General features: G+C 31.4%; 1 protein-coding gene across 2 annotated transcripts in view; it reads right to left on the bottom strand.

Annotated features, from left to right (window-relative positions):
• Positions 1-12519, bottom strand: part of LOC134711683 (zinc finger FYVE domain-containing protein 26-like) — a 43678-nt gene extending 31159 nt beyond the window's left edge. For both annotated transcript variants that reach the window (XM_063572447.1, XM_063572448.1), the window contains exons 1-11: positions 12194-12519; positions 11224-11311; positions 9354-9446; positions 8087-8749; positions 6718-6885; positions 6001-6089; positions 5407-5582; positions 3445-4767; positions 2946-3178; positions 980-1944; positions 160-266 (exon numbers count right to left, since the gene is read on the bottom strand). In XM_063572447.1, the coding sequence (XP_063428517.1) occupies positions 160-266; positions 980-1944; positions 2946-3178; positions 3445-4767; positions 5407-5582; positions 6001-6089; positions 6718-6885; positions 8087-8749; positions 9354-9446; positions 11224-11311; positions 12194-12405 (4117 nt within the window). In that variant the 5' untranslated portion in view covers positions 12406-12519. The remainder of the gene's footprint in view (positions 1-159; positions 267-979; positions 1945-2945; positions 3179-3444; positions 4768-5406; positions 5583-6000; positions 6090-6717; positions 6886-8086; positions 8750-9353; positions 9447-11223; positions 11312-12193) is intronic.
• Between the last annotated feature and the right edge of the window lie 36 nt (positions 12520-12555).

The raw sequence follows: 12555 nt of genomic DNA, 5'->3' as shown, positions 1-12555 counted from the left end.
AAAACGCCTGTTATATATTACAACTGTTCATTACTTAATTATATAATAATATGCACTATAAATGTTGGCTGTTTGACAAAGAAACTGTAAGATTCACAATAGTGGAAATGAAAAAAATACTGAGAAAAAATACTGTATACATGTACAAGCAAAACTTACCCTTAGATGTTGCTTCACTCTCTGCTACAACAATGGCTAAACCTTTCAAATGGTCATATAAATTCTGTAGGTAATCTCTGTTAGTCACATTTTCTTTAGCTGTAGTCCTATCAATCATAAAAATATGAAAATAAAATCCCTTTATATTCAAATTTGTCAAAGTTAAAGATTGAGATTGCCATCTTATTTTACTTTTGACAAGGGATAAAACCAGGTGTGCCTGAATTGCACACCTAGTATAAAATATGCCATTTCAATTTTTTTTTTTTTCTTCATAGCAAAATGATTTGAATCAACTTTCATGGGCAATAATTTCTACAAGTTCATCTATATTGATTTACTTAAAAGTCATATTTTGTTGATCATTGTGGAAAGATTCTCTTTATCTTCAACTAAAGTTTCCTAAAAGAAGACAAAAAAGAAGAAACATTTAAAGGCAGTAATTCTATAATGGTTTGTTTGACAATTTCTGCCAAGTTGACTTACTTTCAGATCTTATTCTGGGCATATTAACTTCTACTTTTTTTTTTTGTAAAAGTTAAAAATAACTGTGACTTACAGATCATTTTTACCCCTAACTGCTTAGTTTTAGAGATATCAGTCAAAAGCTGAATTTTGTAATGTTCTATTTTTAGCAACAATTGCCATGTTTAATGAACAAATAAGTAGTACTGTACCCTAATAATCTTTAAAATAGATATAGAGGGACATCAAGGTAAAGTTTGGTAACATTAGGTAAACAGATAAATGAACTCTACTGTAATGAGTTTTCTATTTCACTACTAAAAAGCTTAATAAATTTATGTTACTAAATTATTACCTCACAAACAAACGATAAAGTCCACCTGGTGGCAAATCATTCTGTAGTACTCCGATCAAGTTCTTCATGGCATTGTGGATAACTGGTTTGTCAGAAGGAAATGCATCTCCACTTTTTGAGGGAGATACTCTTGTACTACCTCTTGAATTAGGACTCGGAGATGCTCTTGGACTACTGCCTCTTGAATTTGGACTTGAGTACGGACTAGTCTTCGGAGATTTGTGTATCAGCCCTTCTAAAGGAAGTTTCCCATATATTTGAAACACGTGTTCAACTTTATCTATGGAAAATTTCAAATCTGTAAGAAGTTTAGCATACATGTTGGCATTCTCAGAATATATTGGAATAGTAGCTGTTTTCAGTAGAGCTTGTATGCTATGCTTATAGAAAGTATGAAGCACATTATTTATACAGAACTGTTTTTGATGTCCATCAAGATCCAAACCAAGTTGAAGTAAAGTTTCAAACTGTTCTGTAATTTCCCATAAATCTTTTAATCGATGTGATACTTTATCTCCTCTTTCTGAATGAGATCTCGTTTTTCTATTATCAGATTTTTCTGAGCCATTGTTTGTTCTCCTTGACCTTATAGCATCAATCATGTTATTGCACATTTCCCATGACCTACATCCAGTGCATAAAAGGTCAAATAATATCATAGATGGACAGTTCTCTTGTTTAAAACATCTATCTAACTTAGATGTTTGAACAACCTGACATTTTGGATGAGGTATTTTGGGTAATTTTTGGAGAGATAACAGTTCATCTGCAACACTTGATACCGATACAGTAGCCACACCAGAAGCGGCAACAGAACCAAGTGCTTTCAAACTAAGTTTTCCTGGATTGGCTGGTGTTGTCCGTTGTAACCCTAAGTTGAGACTGTGTAATTTTTTAACAGCAGAGGCATAACGTTGAGCAAAACTGACTTCAACAGCTTCTGGCCTATCTTCAAGTTTCATCAACTATAAGATATATAACAAATCTATAATAAAATTCATATTAAAGCAACACTGGAATGACTTCAAACCACTTTAAGTATATGATGTACAATTGTAACATTAATATGAATAGGCATCACAACAGTATATAGCTTTGAGAGGTTTCAAATTTAAAGATTATAAATTATTTCTTCTTAACAGAATGTTCAAGGTAATGCCTTTAAAACTAAAAACATTTAAATATTCATCTTCAAAAGTCAAGCCAATTTTTTTTTATTGTTTCCTTTCATCTTTTTTTATCAAATCATATAAACTTCACAAATATCACTATTATTTCAGAAAAGAAATCAGGAATTGTTTTGAGTGGAGGTTGTCACTTTGTGTGATTTTTCTGTTTATTTAAGTGCCAGACTTTGGAAAAATCAGGCAATTTAGGTAAAAATTAAAACATGATCAGAAAAACCAACCAAGCTAATCATTCTATTTAATACTAACCATCATCCTGAGTTAAAAATTATTAGTCTTTCGTTTGTGTGTGTCTGGTAATATCAAATAACTTGGTTAGAAAATTGGTTAGAATGATTGCAAATTACAGAGTTATCTCCCCTTATTCATTAATTTCTAGTGCATTTCAACCAAATTGTATCTTCTATTACCAGAACAGAAAACAGAAATGAATGTTATTTTTGTGCATAACTATATATTATGAACTGAAATCAATGTCAAATTGGGTGGGTTTTTTTTGGTCATGTTTTCACCACTGCCTGATTCTTAGGCAGACTGGCACAAATCTGAAACAGCATTTTTAAACTATCTCACATTTCCTTCAAACAGAGTAATGAAAGACGTTTTTAAAAATTATTGCAATTTTCAAGGATTATTTGTGAGAATATGCTTAACTTAGCCAATATATTAACACATTCAATATTATAAGGATCTAGACTGAAAAATGCAAAACTAACTCATATTATATATAAGCACCTAGATTTTAAAGAAAAAGCTCATGTTATCTTGATCAAAATTACCTTTGTAACTTGTGATGCCTGGTTATAGTTACATCTCTGTACACACATTATCAGTAAGGTCTCAGGAGATGACAACATAAGAGAGATAATTCCAGCAGGGAATTTACTTTTGGACAGACTACGACCTCTACTCCTTGACCTTGCTCTCTTTATGACACGTCCACCATCATTACCACTGTCCCCACCTTGGGATTCACTTTCAAATGGGGGTAAAGGACTAGGTGTTTTATATACTGAAAAATTAAATAACAAACAATCAGATTTTCATTTGGCAATATTTACAACTAAAGTTACATAAAAAAAAATCTTCAACTAATTTAAAATTTATGTTTATAATTAATTGTTAATTTATGAGGTGTTATCTTACATTTTTGACTCCTCTCTGATATTATCTTCTTTTTCTTTCTTTTTGTCCAATCAAACTTGTACATATTTTTTCTTCAATAATGAAAGATTTATGTTTATTATTGATTTTATATTCATTGAGATATAATCTTACATTTTTGACTCCTCTCTGATAATCTTCTTTTTCTTTCTTTTTGTCCAATCAAATCTGTACATATTTCTTCTTCGTGTATTCCCATAGAAACCACAATTGGTTCTAACAGAACTTCACCTGGTTCCCTTGGTATTTTTTCATGGCAAACTAACTGATATTTCCAATGAGCTTCATGAATGTAATGTCTTAATGAGCTGATCCTTTTTTGTAAGGATTCCTTAGTAACGCTACACTGTACGATGTTTGTTAATGGTTCCTCTATAGAAACTATGATTTTATTGCAAGTTTGTTTTTTAGAAGACTTTTTTGAAGAACTACTTTTTTCAGAGTATGAGCCTCTAACATGAAACAAGGCTCCTTCCAAATCTAATAATGCATCCTTAAGCATGTCCAGAATATCACGAACCAAATACTCATTGTTCAAAAATCCAACACTGATTAAACCAAGTGAACTATCTGTGCTAAATGTACTGTCATTTTCACATGCACGGTTTTCTAAAGGTGGTTGTGTTAATCTATCATTGTGTATGCCTTTACTCCTTTTTGAAACTTCAGTTTTGTTTTTGCCCAATTTCTGCAGGTTATCTGAATCTGTAAACCCATTATAATTAGAAGTCAATTTTTTAATCTTTTCAACTTTTTTAGGATGTTTTTCCATAAATGGTTCATCATAAGATCCTGATAATGAACTTTTAAACTCATCATTTGTGAGATCAAATACTTTTTTTTCATTCCTTGGGGAAGCAGGCTCTGGTGATGTCAAACTATCTTCAGAAAAAGTACTCATGCGAGAATTCTCTTCTGTATTATTTCTCCTATAATCATCTTCCTTAAAGTCTTCGTCACTATCAAATTCTTCATAAAAAGCTGATTCCTGAATACATTCATGATTTACAAACAAAAGAGAATAAATATCTTCTATAATTTCTACTCTGTAGGTAAGTGGTTGAAGTTTTGAGAGGTATTCACGAGCTGATTTTAATTTTTCAGTTACATTTTTTGTATAAATATTCTGAAAATTTAATTTAATAATTTCACTTGATGTTTTAGACTGAACACTACTGGAATCAGAATTAGAAAGTATACTGTGGCTGCGATAGTCTTTTCTCTGAATTGGATTGGTCATTTTACCATCTGAATAATCAATACAGAAATAAACTGCGTCCATCACATTCTTCACAGCACAGTAGCCGCTAAATATAGAAATATCTCTCCAACGCTCAATGTTTATATCTAATGACTGGTCCGTCTCTTTATCAGTAGTTTTTTCCTCTGTGTCCTCTGCAAAGGTCACAGCTTTTACCCTTGATCTTGTTTCTCCACCTTTGAATATCAAAACAACACATGAGTATTTATACTGTAAACCAAAGAACAAGGTAGGTTTTGTGATCAAATTGGCCTTTAAATCGATAATTATATCTCAAACTATCTTAGATGTTCAGAACTAAATGTTAAATGAAATTTGATATAATAATGCTTTTCTAATTTAAAATATATCCTTTTCATAAATTATGTAGTCCATAAATGATAGAAATTTAGTAAAAAGGCGAAATCATGCAAAGTCTTGACAATTTGGCCTGTACATGTATTATCGAAGGTGGGGCATCAAAATGTTGATTTTTTTTTTTTATATGAACAAACAGCATTTTACTAAAATTTTATTAACATTTCATTTTATATTCAATTAATATTCTACATTTCTAAAGAAAAAACAAAAATTTCACCAAAAGTTGTTTTCAATTTATTAATTATCTCTAGACTTATATTCAATTATAAAATTTTCTAAATGGGCCCATCTAATTTTGAACTTTATTTGACAGTTGTTTCATCTAAACATAACTCAAGAAAAAACATGAATATTTCTTAAACAATGTAGTTAATTTCTGTACTTAATCAATTTCAAATCAAAATAATTAAAATACTTTTATATAAATTGAAAAAAATTTAAATTTCAAATCTTACTATTATCATTTTCCAATGGACTTTTCTGGAGAATGTCTAATACTTCCTGCTGGTAAAGAGAGGCAATTCTTGTAGACTGATGAAGAACATACAAGACTGAATGGTTTTCTAAACCTGTAAACATGTCTGCTGCTCTCTGATGCTGATTTGTTAAAGAAACTTCTGCCACAAGTGGTCTGAATATAAATAAAAATTATGTTTATTTGAAATTTAAATTAAAATAATACTTGTTATTTTTATGCTTTCATAAGTTTGTCTTTATATTGATATCTGGAATACATAAATAATTGTTAAATGTTTGGGATTTATGTGAATCAAAATGTTGAATAGGATGCTAACGTTGTAAAAGTAATTCATTTGGCACTGAAAACACAGGATCTATATTAGAATATGGTGTTAATAGATTAACAAATTGGCTAATGATAATTGGGGCCTTACCGTAATCAATAATCACTGAAAAATTACAGAATGTTTTTTGTTCAATTAGTGAATTTTAACATACATATAGCTCAGAAAAGGGCCCAATCAGAGAAGATGTTATAAATGTGACAGGGTTGGAATCTTTCAATGACATAAATAACATTTCAAACATACTTTGTTTTATCCAGACACCATTGTATTAAATCAATTTGATAAGCAAGTTTACTACATCCTGTCTGTAATGCTGGATGAAAGCAGGAGGACTGAAAAAAAAACCCAGAAATTAAATTCATACAAAAAAACTATCAAAATGACCAAAAAAATAGATTTTTCTTACATAAGTGTTTTTGAAACGCAATCAAAGGACATAACTTCTGAACAGCAAAATCAATCTTAAAAATGTGAAAGGGATTGTATCAAACATTCATAAATTATTACACAGATACACATAAAATGTATATTTTCAATCAATCCATCAATGTTGAAATGCTAATGTAAAAACCATCATTTTCAAACATGAAGGCCGTACGGTGACCTATAGTTGTCTGTGTCATTTTGGTCTTTTGTGGATAGTTGTCTCATTGGCAATCATACCACATCTTCTTTTTTATATGATCTCTATTTGCTCAGAAACACCTGCCACCCATACAGCTGCATGCCCCTCCACTAGAAAAAAAACTACATTTAAGAAACCCTACTCTCTTTTTATATTACAATATGTTTTTCGGTTATCCATAAGAAATCTACACCTAATTTTTAAATCCAGGCCAGTATACATGTAATAAAAAGACTGTAATTTTTGGTAGTGCTGTCCATTTCTTAAATAGTGATAAACAATTGGCTCCTATTCTTCAAAGAATTTTGATTTTTTGACTTATAAATTATTATTACCTCTTCACTCCACAAAGCATCAAGCAGCTGTTTAGCAGTTTGACAAGAATGGCAATAAGACCAACCATGAAGCAGTAAAAGTGGCTTCAGGGGCTGAAATTCTACTGGTTCTAATAACATTCTCAATAACTTAAACTGTCCTGTCTTTATCAAAGCTATAGAAGTATCCTGAAATGTATTCAAACAAAAACAAATCAACTGAATTGACCAAAAAGAAGTAGATCTGTTAAAGCCTACTGTATTCTTCAGTATCGAAACTGTGTACATGTAGGTTACATTGAACAAAATTTTTTTTAAATTTTTACCTACAGTGGCTGGGGCCTATTCAAAGTTTCTGTCAGAAGCGCCGTATTTTTTGTTATTGTAGTCTTTGCAGAAGGTAAATCAAATTGGTCAGAAAAAAATAGGCGGTCCAGGACCATTTAAGCTCAAAATTTTGCTTTTAAACAGGTATGTAGAAGGGACCATTTTTCAATGAAATGATAGGGAAAATAGGTTTTGACATGTTATTATCTAAATATTAAAAAAAAAAATGTCTGCGACGTTTAGTCCAAAACTACAATATACTGTAAAAAGCTGAAATATAGCTTCAAAACTAAGTAAATCAAAAATGTAGGTCACCAATAACTTTTTTTGCCTTAAAACCCAAAATTGTGGTGGTAAATTGGTGAAATAGGGTGAAATGTCATTTTGAGTCTTTCACAGATACACATAATAACAATAATAATTCTTCAGTGACAAAAATACAACAATTTAACATTTACGACACAAACCTTTCGTGTGCATGGTAATTTGTGTGTGAATTATACGCTCTGGAATAGTTCCTATTCCCCTGAATATAATTTTAATAATAATCGATATTTGACAACAGCACTACATATGGTCTGCAGACCATGTGAAGCGTTGTTTTCAATTTTGATTACATTTGTATTATGTAAGTGTTGCATTCATTTGCATTATTTGACAACCTAGCATACCAAGGTATCTACTTCAGGTGTTCACAACACAAAGTTTGATATACTATCATGACTATTGTGCATAAGTATTTTAAAAATGTCTGAAAATGAACTTTGTTAAAAACAGTTCATCTTTAAAATTAAACAATTTAATAACTGATTTGACGAAAAACATCTTCTTTTAATAAATGTGTAGAATATCTATCTGAAAACACTATGCACAATATCTGACCAAGCAAGTAGGTTTTATATAATTAATGTAAGATACATACAACCAAAATAAATTATTATGTTGATTAAAATGCAGCCATTGTTTCATTAAAGATGTTAAAATATTGATATCATATTACATTTATGAATTTTCATCTTTAACTTATCTTTTTTCTAATTTTAATTGCAACAAATATGCTTACCACAACTATTTTTAAAAAGTGTTGCTGTTTCTTTATGCACATAAGGAATAGCAATCTCATCTGCTGTTTCTTTTCTCTCTGGTTTACTACAGTTAACAGACATTTTTGTTCTTCAGAAAGTTCATCTCCATGGTAACTTGCAGTTGATAAAAAGAATTTTAGTTCAAGGTCATATTCAACCTTGCAAAACTCCTCTACTAAATAGGTATTCTCTCGACCAATGATCACAGATAAAACTTTATGTCTGTCTATCAGAGGGTCATCTGTTACAGACAGTTCATAGATTCTAGCAAAAAGCTCTCTAATGGGGAGATAGTTCTGGTATTGCTTACCTTCAGGGTTATATAAAGAGATAATTTTGTACACTTTTTCTACTTTTTCAATATTTTCCTGTTGATTTTTCTGCTGAGAATTAGAAATCTTATCCAAAAGTATATTAACTGCTTTAATGTATAAACCCTGAAGGTTTTCATTGTTTTTCTTGTACTGTGAATGCTTTGAACATGCATATATTGAACATATGACAGAATGACCTAATAATGGGTTTTCCAAGAGTTTGTCTCTGAGAAATTTTAATAAATCTGTGGTCAGTGATACTGGCTGGTCTGTTGATTCATCATCATAATATGTTTTCGACACAGCTCTCTGGTAAAGATACAAATCCTGTAAAAAAATCAAAGTAAAATGAAACAGACAATGATAGATATTAGCATGGCAAAGATGTGCTTTCTAAATAAACTGGTTTAAATAAGAGGGATAAAAAAATGCTATCAATATAAAGAATCTAATACTGTATGACATCATGCTCATGGCATATGGAAGCATCAAGCTAGGAAGGTGAATATTTACCGTAATATATAGTACCAGAGATCTGCAAGCAACATATTATCACTAAGTGAACATAACTCTAAGATATAAGCTAGCAACCAATGATGAAGTTTGGATTGATTGAATGATTGTTGGTTGCTTAACGTCCAGTGGCAAATATTTCATGCATATTCAGGACGAGAACAAGTTCACAATAAATACAATAGGTAGGTTGATACGATAGAAGCCATCTGGAATGATGGTCAGGGAAATTTGGACTGCCACTGGAAAATGGGGGTATCTTGGTGATGAAGTTTGGGGCAGGAATATTAAAAGTAGGAAGGATTAATCTAGATTTTAGCAGAACTCAAGCTTAATGTTAATCAAGTGCTATTTTTGCCATAGAAATGGCTTTTCATTCATTTCAAAAAAATATGTGCAGGCTTTATTTTAATCTTACTTTTATAATTTGTTCTGCTGCATCTATACAGGCTTCCAATAGAAGGATCCGAAATTCACATGATTTTTCTAGCAGAACATTGTCTTTTTCCTCCTGAAATTATTCAATTGTTTAGAATGGAAATGTCAGTTTGGTTTTTTTAAACAATTTTTCAGACATGAATATTTAATCTTATTAAGAAAAGATAAAGTAATTCTGTGCAGTTAGGATACTTTTACCATATAGGTAGTAAATAAAAGTCTATTGTTTTTATGTCATTGGTTTACACAAATTATCACATATATAACACATCTTTTAAAAGTATAACAGTTTGTGTATTTGTATAAATCCTTCAAAATAAGTTTCATTCGTCTCATTATTGTATAATTATACACTGTTTCTCCCTCTTTTCATTTTAATTAAGATTTCAATATTTTTGACAGAAAAAGATCTTTTACACAATTATGACACATTTATTTTGTTAAGCAGTGAATTAGAATGGATAAAACTGCATTTGTACAATAAGTGAAAAGTTGTGAAGTAAAGAAATTAAGGCATTTAAGATTTTATGGTTTTTGGCTCAGAAAACTAGAGGCTCTAAAGAGCCTGTGTCGCTCACCTTGGTCTATGTGAATATTAAACAAAGGAAGCAGATTGAAAATTGACTACAAAGGTCAATAACTCCTACAGGGGTCAATTGACCATTTCGTTCATGTTGACTTATTTGTAGATCTTACTTTGCTGAACATTATTGCTTTTTACAGTTTACCTATATCTATAATAATATTCAATATAATAACCAAAAACAGCAAAATTTCCTTAAAATTACCAATTCAGGGGCCGCAACCCAAAAACAGGTTGTCCAATTCATCTGAAAATTTCAGGGCAGATAGATCTTGACCTGATTAACAATTTTACTTCATGTCAGATTTTCTCTAAATTATTTGGTTTTTGAGCTATAAGCCAAAAACTGCATTTTACCCCTATGTTCTATTTTTAGCCGTGGCCGCCATCTTGGTTTGATGGCCAGGTCACCGGACACAATTTTTAAACTAGATACCCCAATGATGATTGTGGCCAAGTTTCAAATAATTTGGCCCAGCAGTTTCAGGGGAGAAGATTTTTCTAAAAGATTACTAAGATTTACGAAAAATGGTTAAAAATTGACTATAAAGGGCAATAACTCCTAAAGTGGTCAACTGATCATTTTGGTTATGTTGACTTTTTTGTAGATCTTACTTTGCTGAACATTATTGCTTTTTACAGTTTATCTCTATCTAAAATAATATTCAAGATAATAACCAAAAACAACAAAATTTCCTTAAAATTACCAATTCAGGGGCAGCAACCCAACAACGGGTTGTCTGATTCATCTGAAAATTTCAGGGCAGATAGATGTTGACCTGATAAACAATATTACCCCCTGTCAGATTTGCCCTAAATGCTTTGGTTTTTGAGTTATAAGCCAAAAACTGCATTTTACCCCTATGTTCTATTTATAGCCATGGCGGCCATCTTGGTTAGTTGGCGGGGTCACCGGACACAATTTTTAAACTAGATACCCCAATGATGATTGTGGCCAAGTTTGGTTAAATTTGGCCTAGTAGTTTCAGAGGAGAAGATTTTTGTAAAAGTTAAGGCAGGACGACGACGACGGACGACGACGGACGCCGGACGCCGGACGCCAAGTGATGAGAAAAGCTCACTTGGCCCTTCGGGCCAGGTGAGCTAAAAAGAAACCATTTCAATGATTGTGGGAAGCACAGAGGCTAAACAATGTGTAGGACCACTGTAGGTTGGTTTATTCTTTTTTTTATTTTGAATATCAAGTACTTAGATCTTTGATCAATATTTGTATATATAATTTTATTAATTTTTTTAGTATCAATACCTTTTCTTTGTCTTCCAGTAACAGTTTATATTCCTGAAGACACAACCAGGACAATTGATGACTAGATCCAATATCATGATTTGCAATGCTGGAAAGAAAGAAAAAAGACATTTTACAAAAAACAGCACACTTTTTACCATTTCAAAATTTCAATTGTATGATATGGCAATTGATAGAACAGTTTCAGAGATCTTTAAATATTGGATGGATGGATGATTATGAGCCAAGAATATCGCGAAATGTTTGGAAGTACCAATATATCAACAGAACAGCAAAATCATTATTGTTCTGTATCTTGACAGTTGTTGAAAGAACTTCAATGATCAGCTGCAGGGCAAACACTTTTAATGCAAGATCAATTATAAACTAAGGTAAGGCCACACCAAATTAATCTGCTGCTCTTCATATTCCTTCTTTGAGAAACAAAAATTAATTCTATCCAAACTTTAGTTTTTTATAGGCAAATAATTTTTTTCTTCTAGCGAACATCAATATTTGAAAACAAATTTGAAGGAAACATTGAATTGAAAATAAAATTGTGAATGGAAATGGGGCATGTGTCAAAGAGACAACAACCCGACCAAAGAGCAGATAACAGCCAAAGGCAACCAATGGGTCTTCAATTCAGCGAGAAAATTCCACACCCAAAGGTGTGCTTCAGCTCTGTATTAGGGCATAAACTGCTCCTTCATCCTGAGAAACATGTCAATAAAAAGGAACATGCATAAATTTCATAATATTTGAAAATTGAAAGTTGCAAACATATGAGAAGCTAAGGGGTGTTGAAAAATCAATGCATTGCTGGTTACTACATAAGTTTCCAGTCCCTTCACGATCATGTATTAGTCCACGAAACAAGTGAGTTTATTTTCATTATCAAGTTATAAGTTCTGACGATAAAAGAAATCTCAAATCGGTCTAGGGTTTTCCATGTTTCATAATTTTGACATAATTACGACTCCATAATTACCTACGACTAAATGGATAATTTATTATATCAGTTAATATGTTCCTGATGTCTACTTTCAACCAAGCTTTCTCATCATTTAATCTTGCTATACATGATCGTGCTAATTCCCACTGGCCAAGGAAAAGATTGTTGCAAAAAAACTTGTAAAGAAGTTTGATTGAATGTTCTGTTTCTTTTCCAACAGGAAAATGAAACTGAGGAGGATCTGCCATTGCTTCTACATTATTTCAAGATTTGGTTCATGGTTCCTGGTCTATCAAGTGATTATGGGTGTTTGCATCTAGTAGTTTGTTTTTCTAAATGTTCGTCTACCATTTTGAGAGTCACATGATGGTTTAACCTTTAACCCTACATTTTATATC

Source organism: Mytilus trossulus, chromosome 3 (genome assembly GCF_036588685.1).
Source record: "Mytilus trossulus isolate FHL-02 chromosome 3, PNRI_Mtr1.1.1.hap1, whole genome shotgun sequence".
Classification (NCBI taxonomy): Eukaryota; Metazoa; Mollusca; class Bivalvia; order Mytilida; family Mytilidae; genus Mytilus; species Mytilus trossulus.
This window is presented reverse-complemented; position numbering and strand designations above follow the sequence as displayed.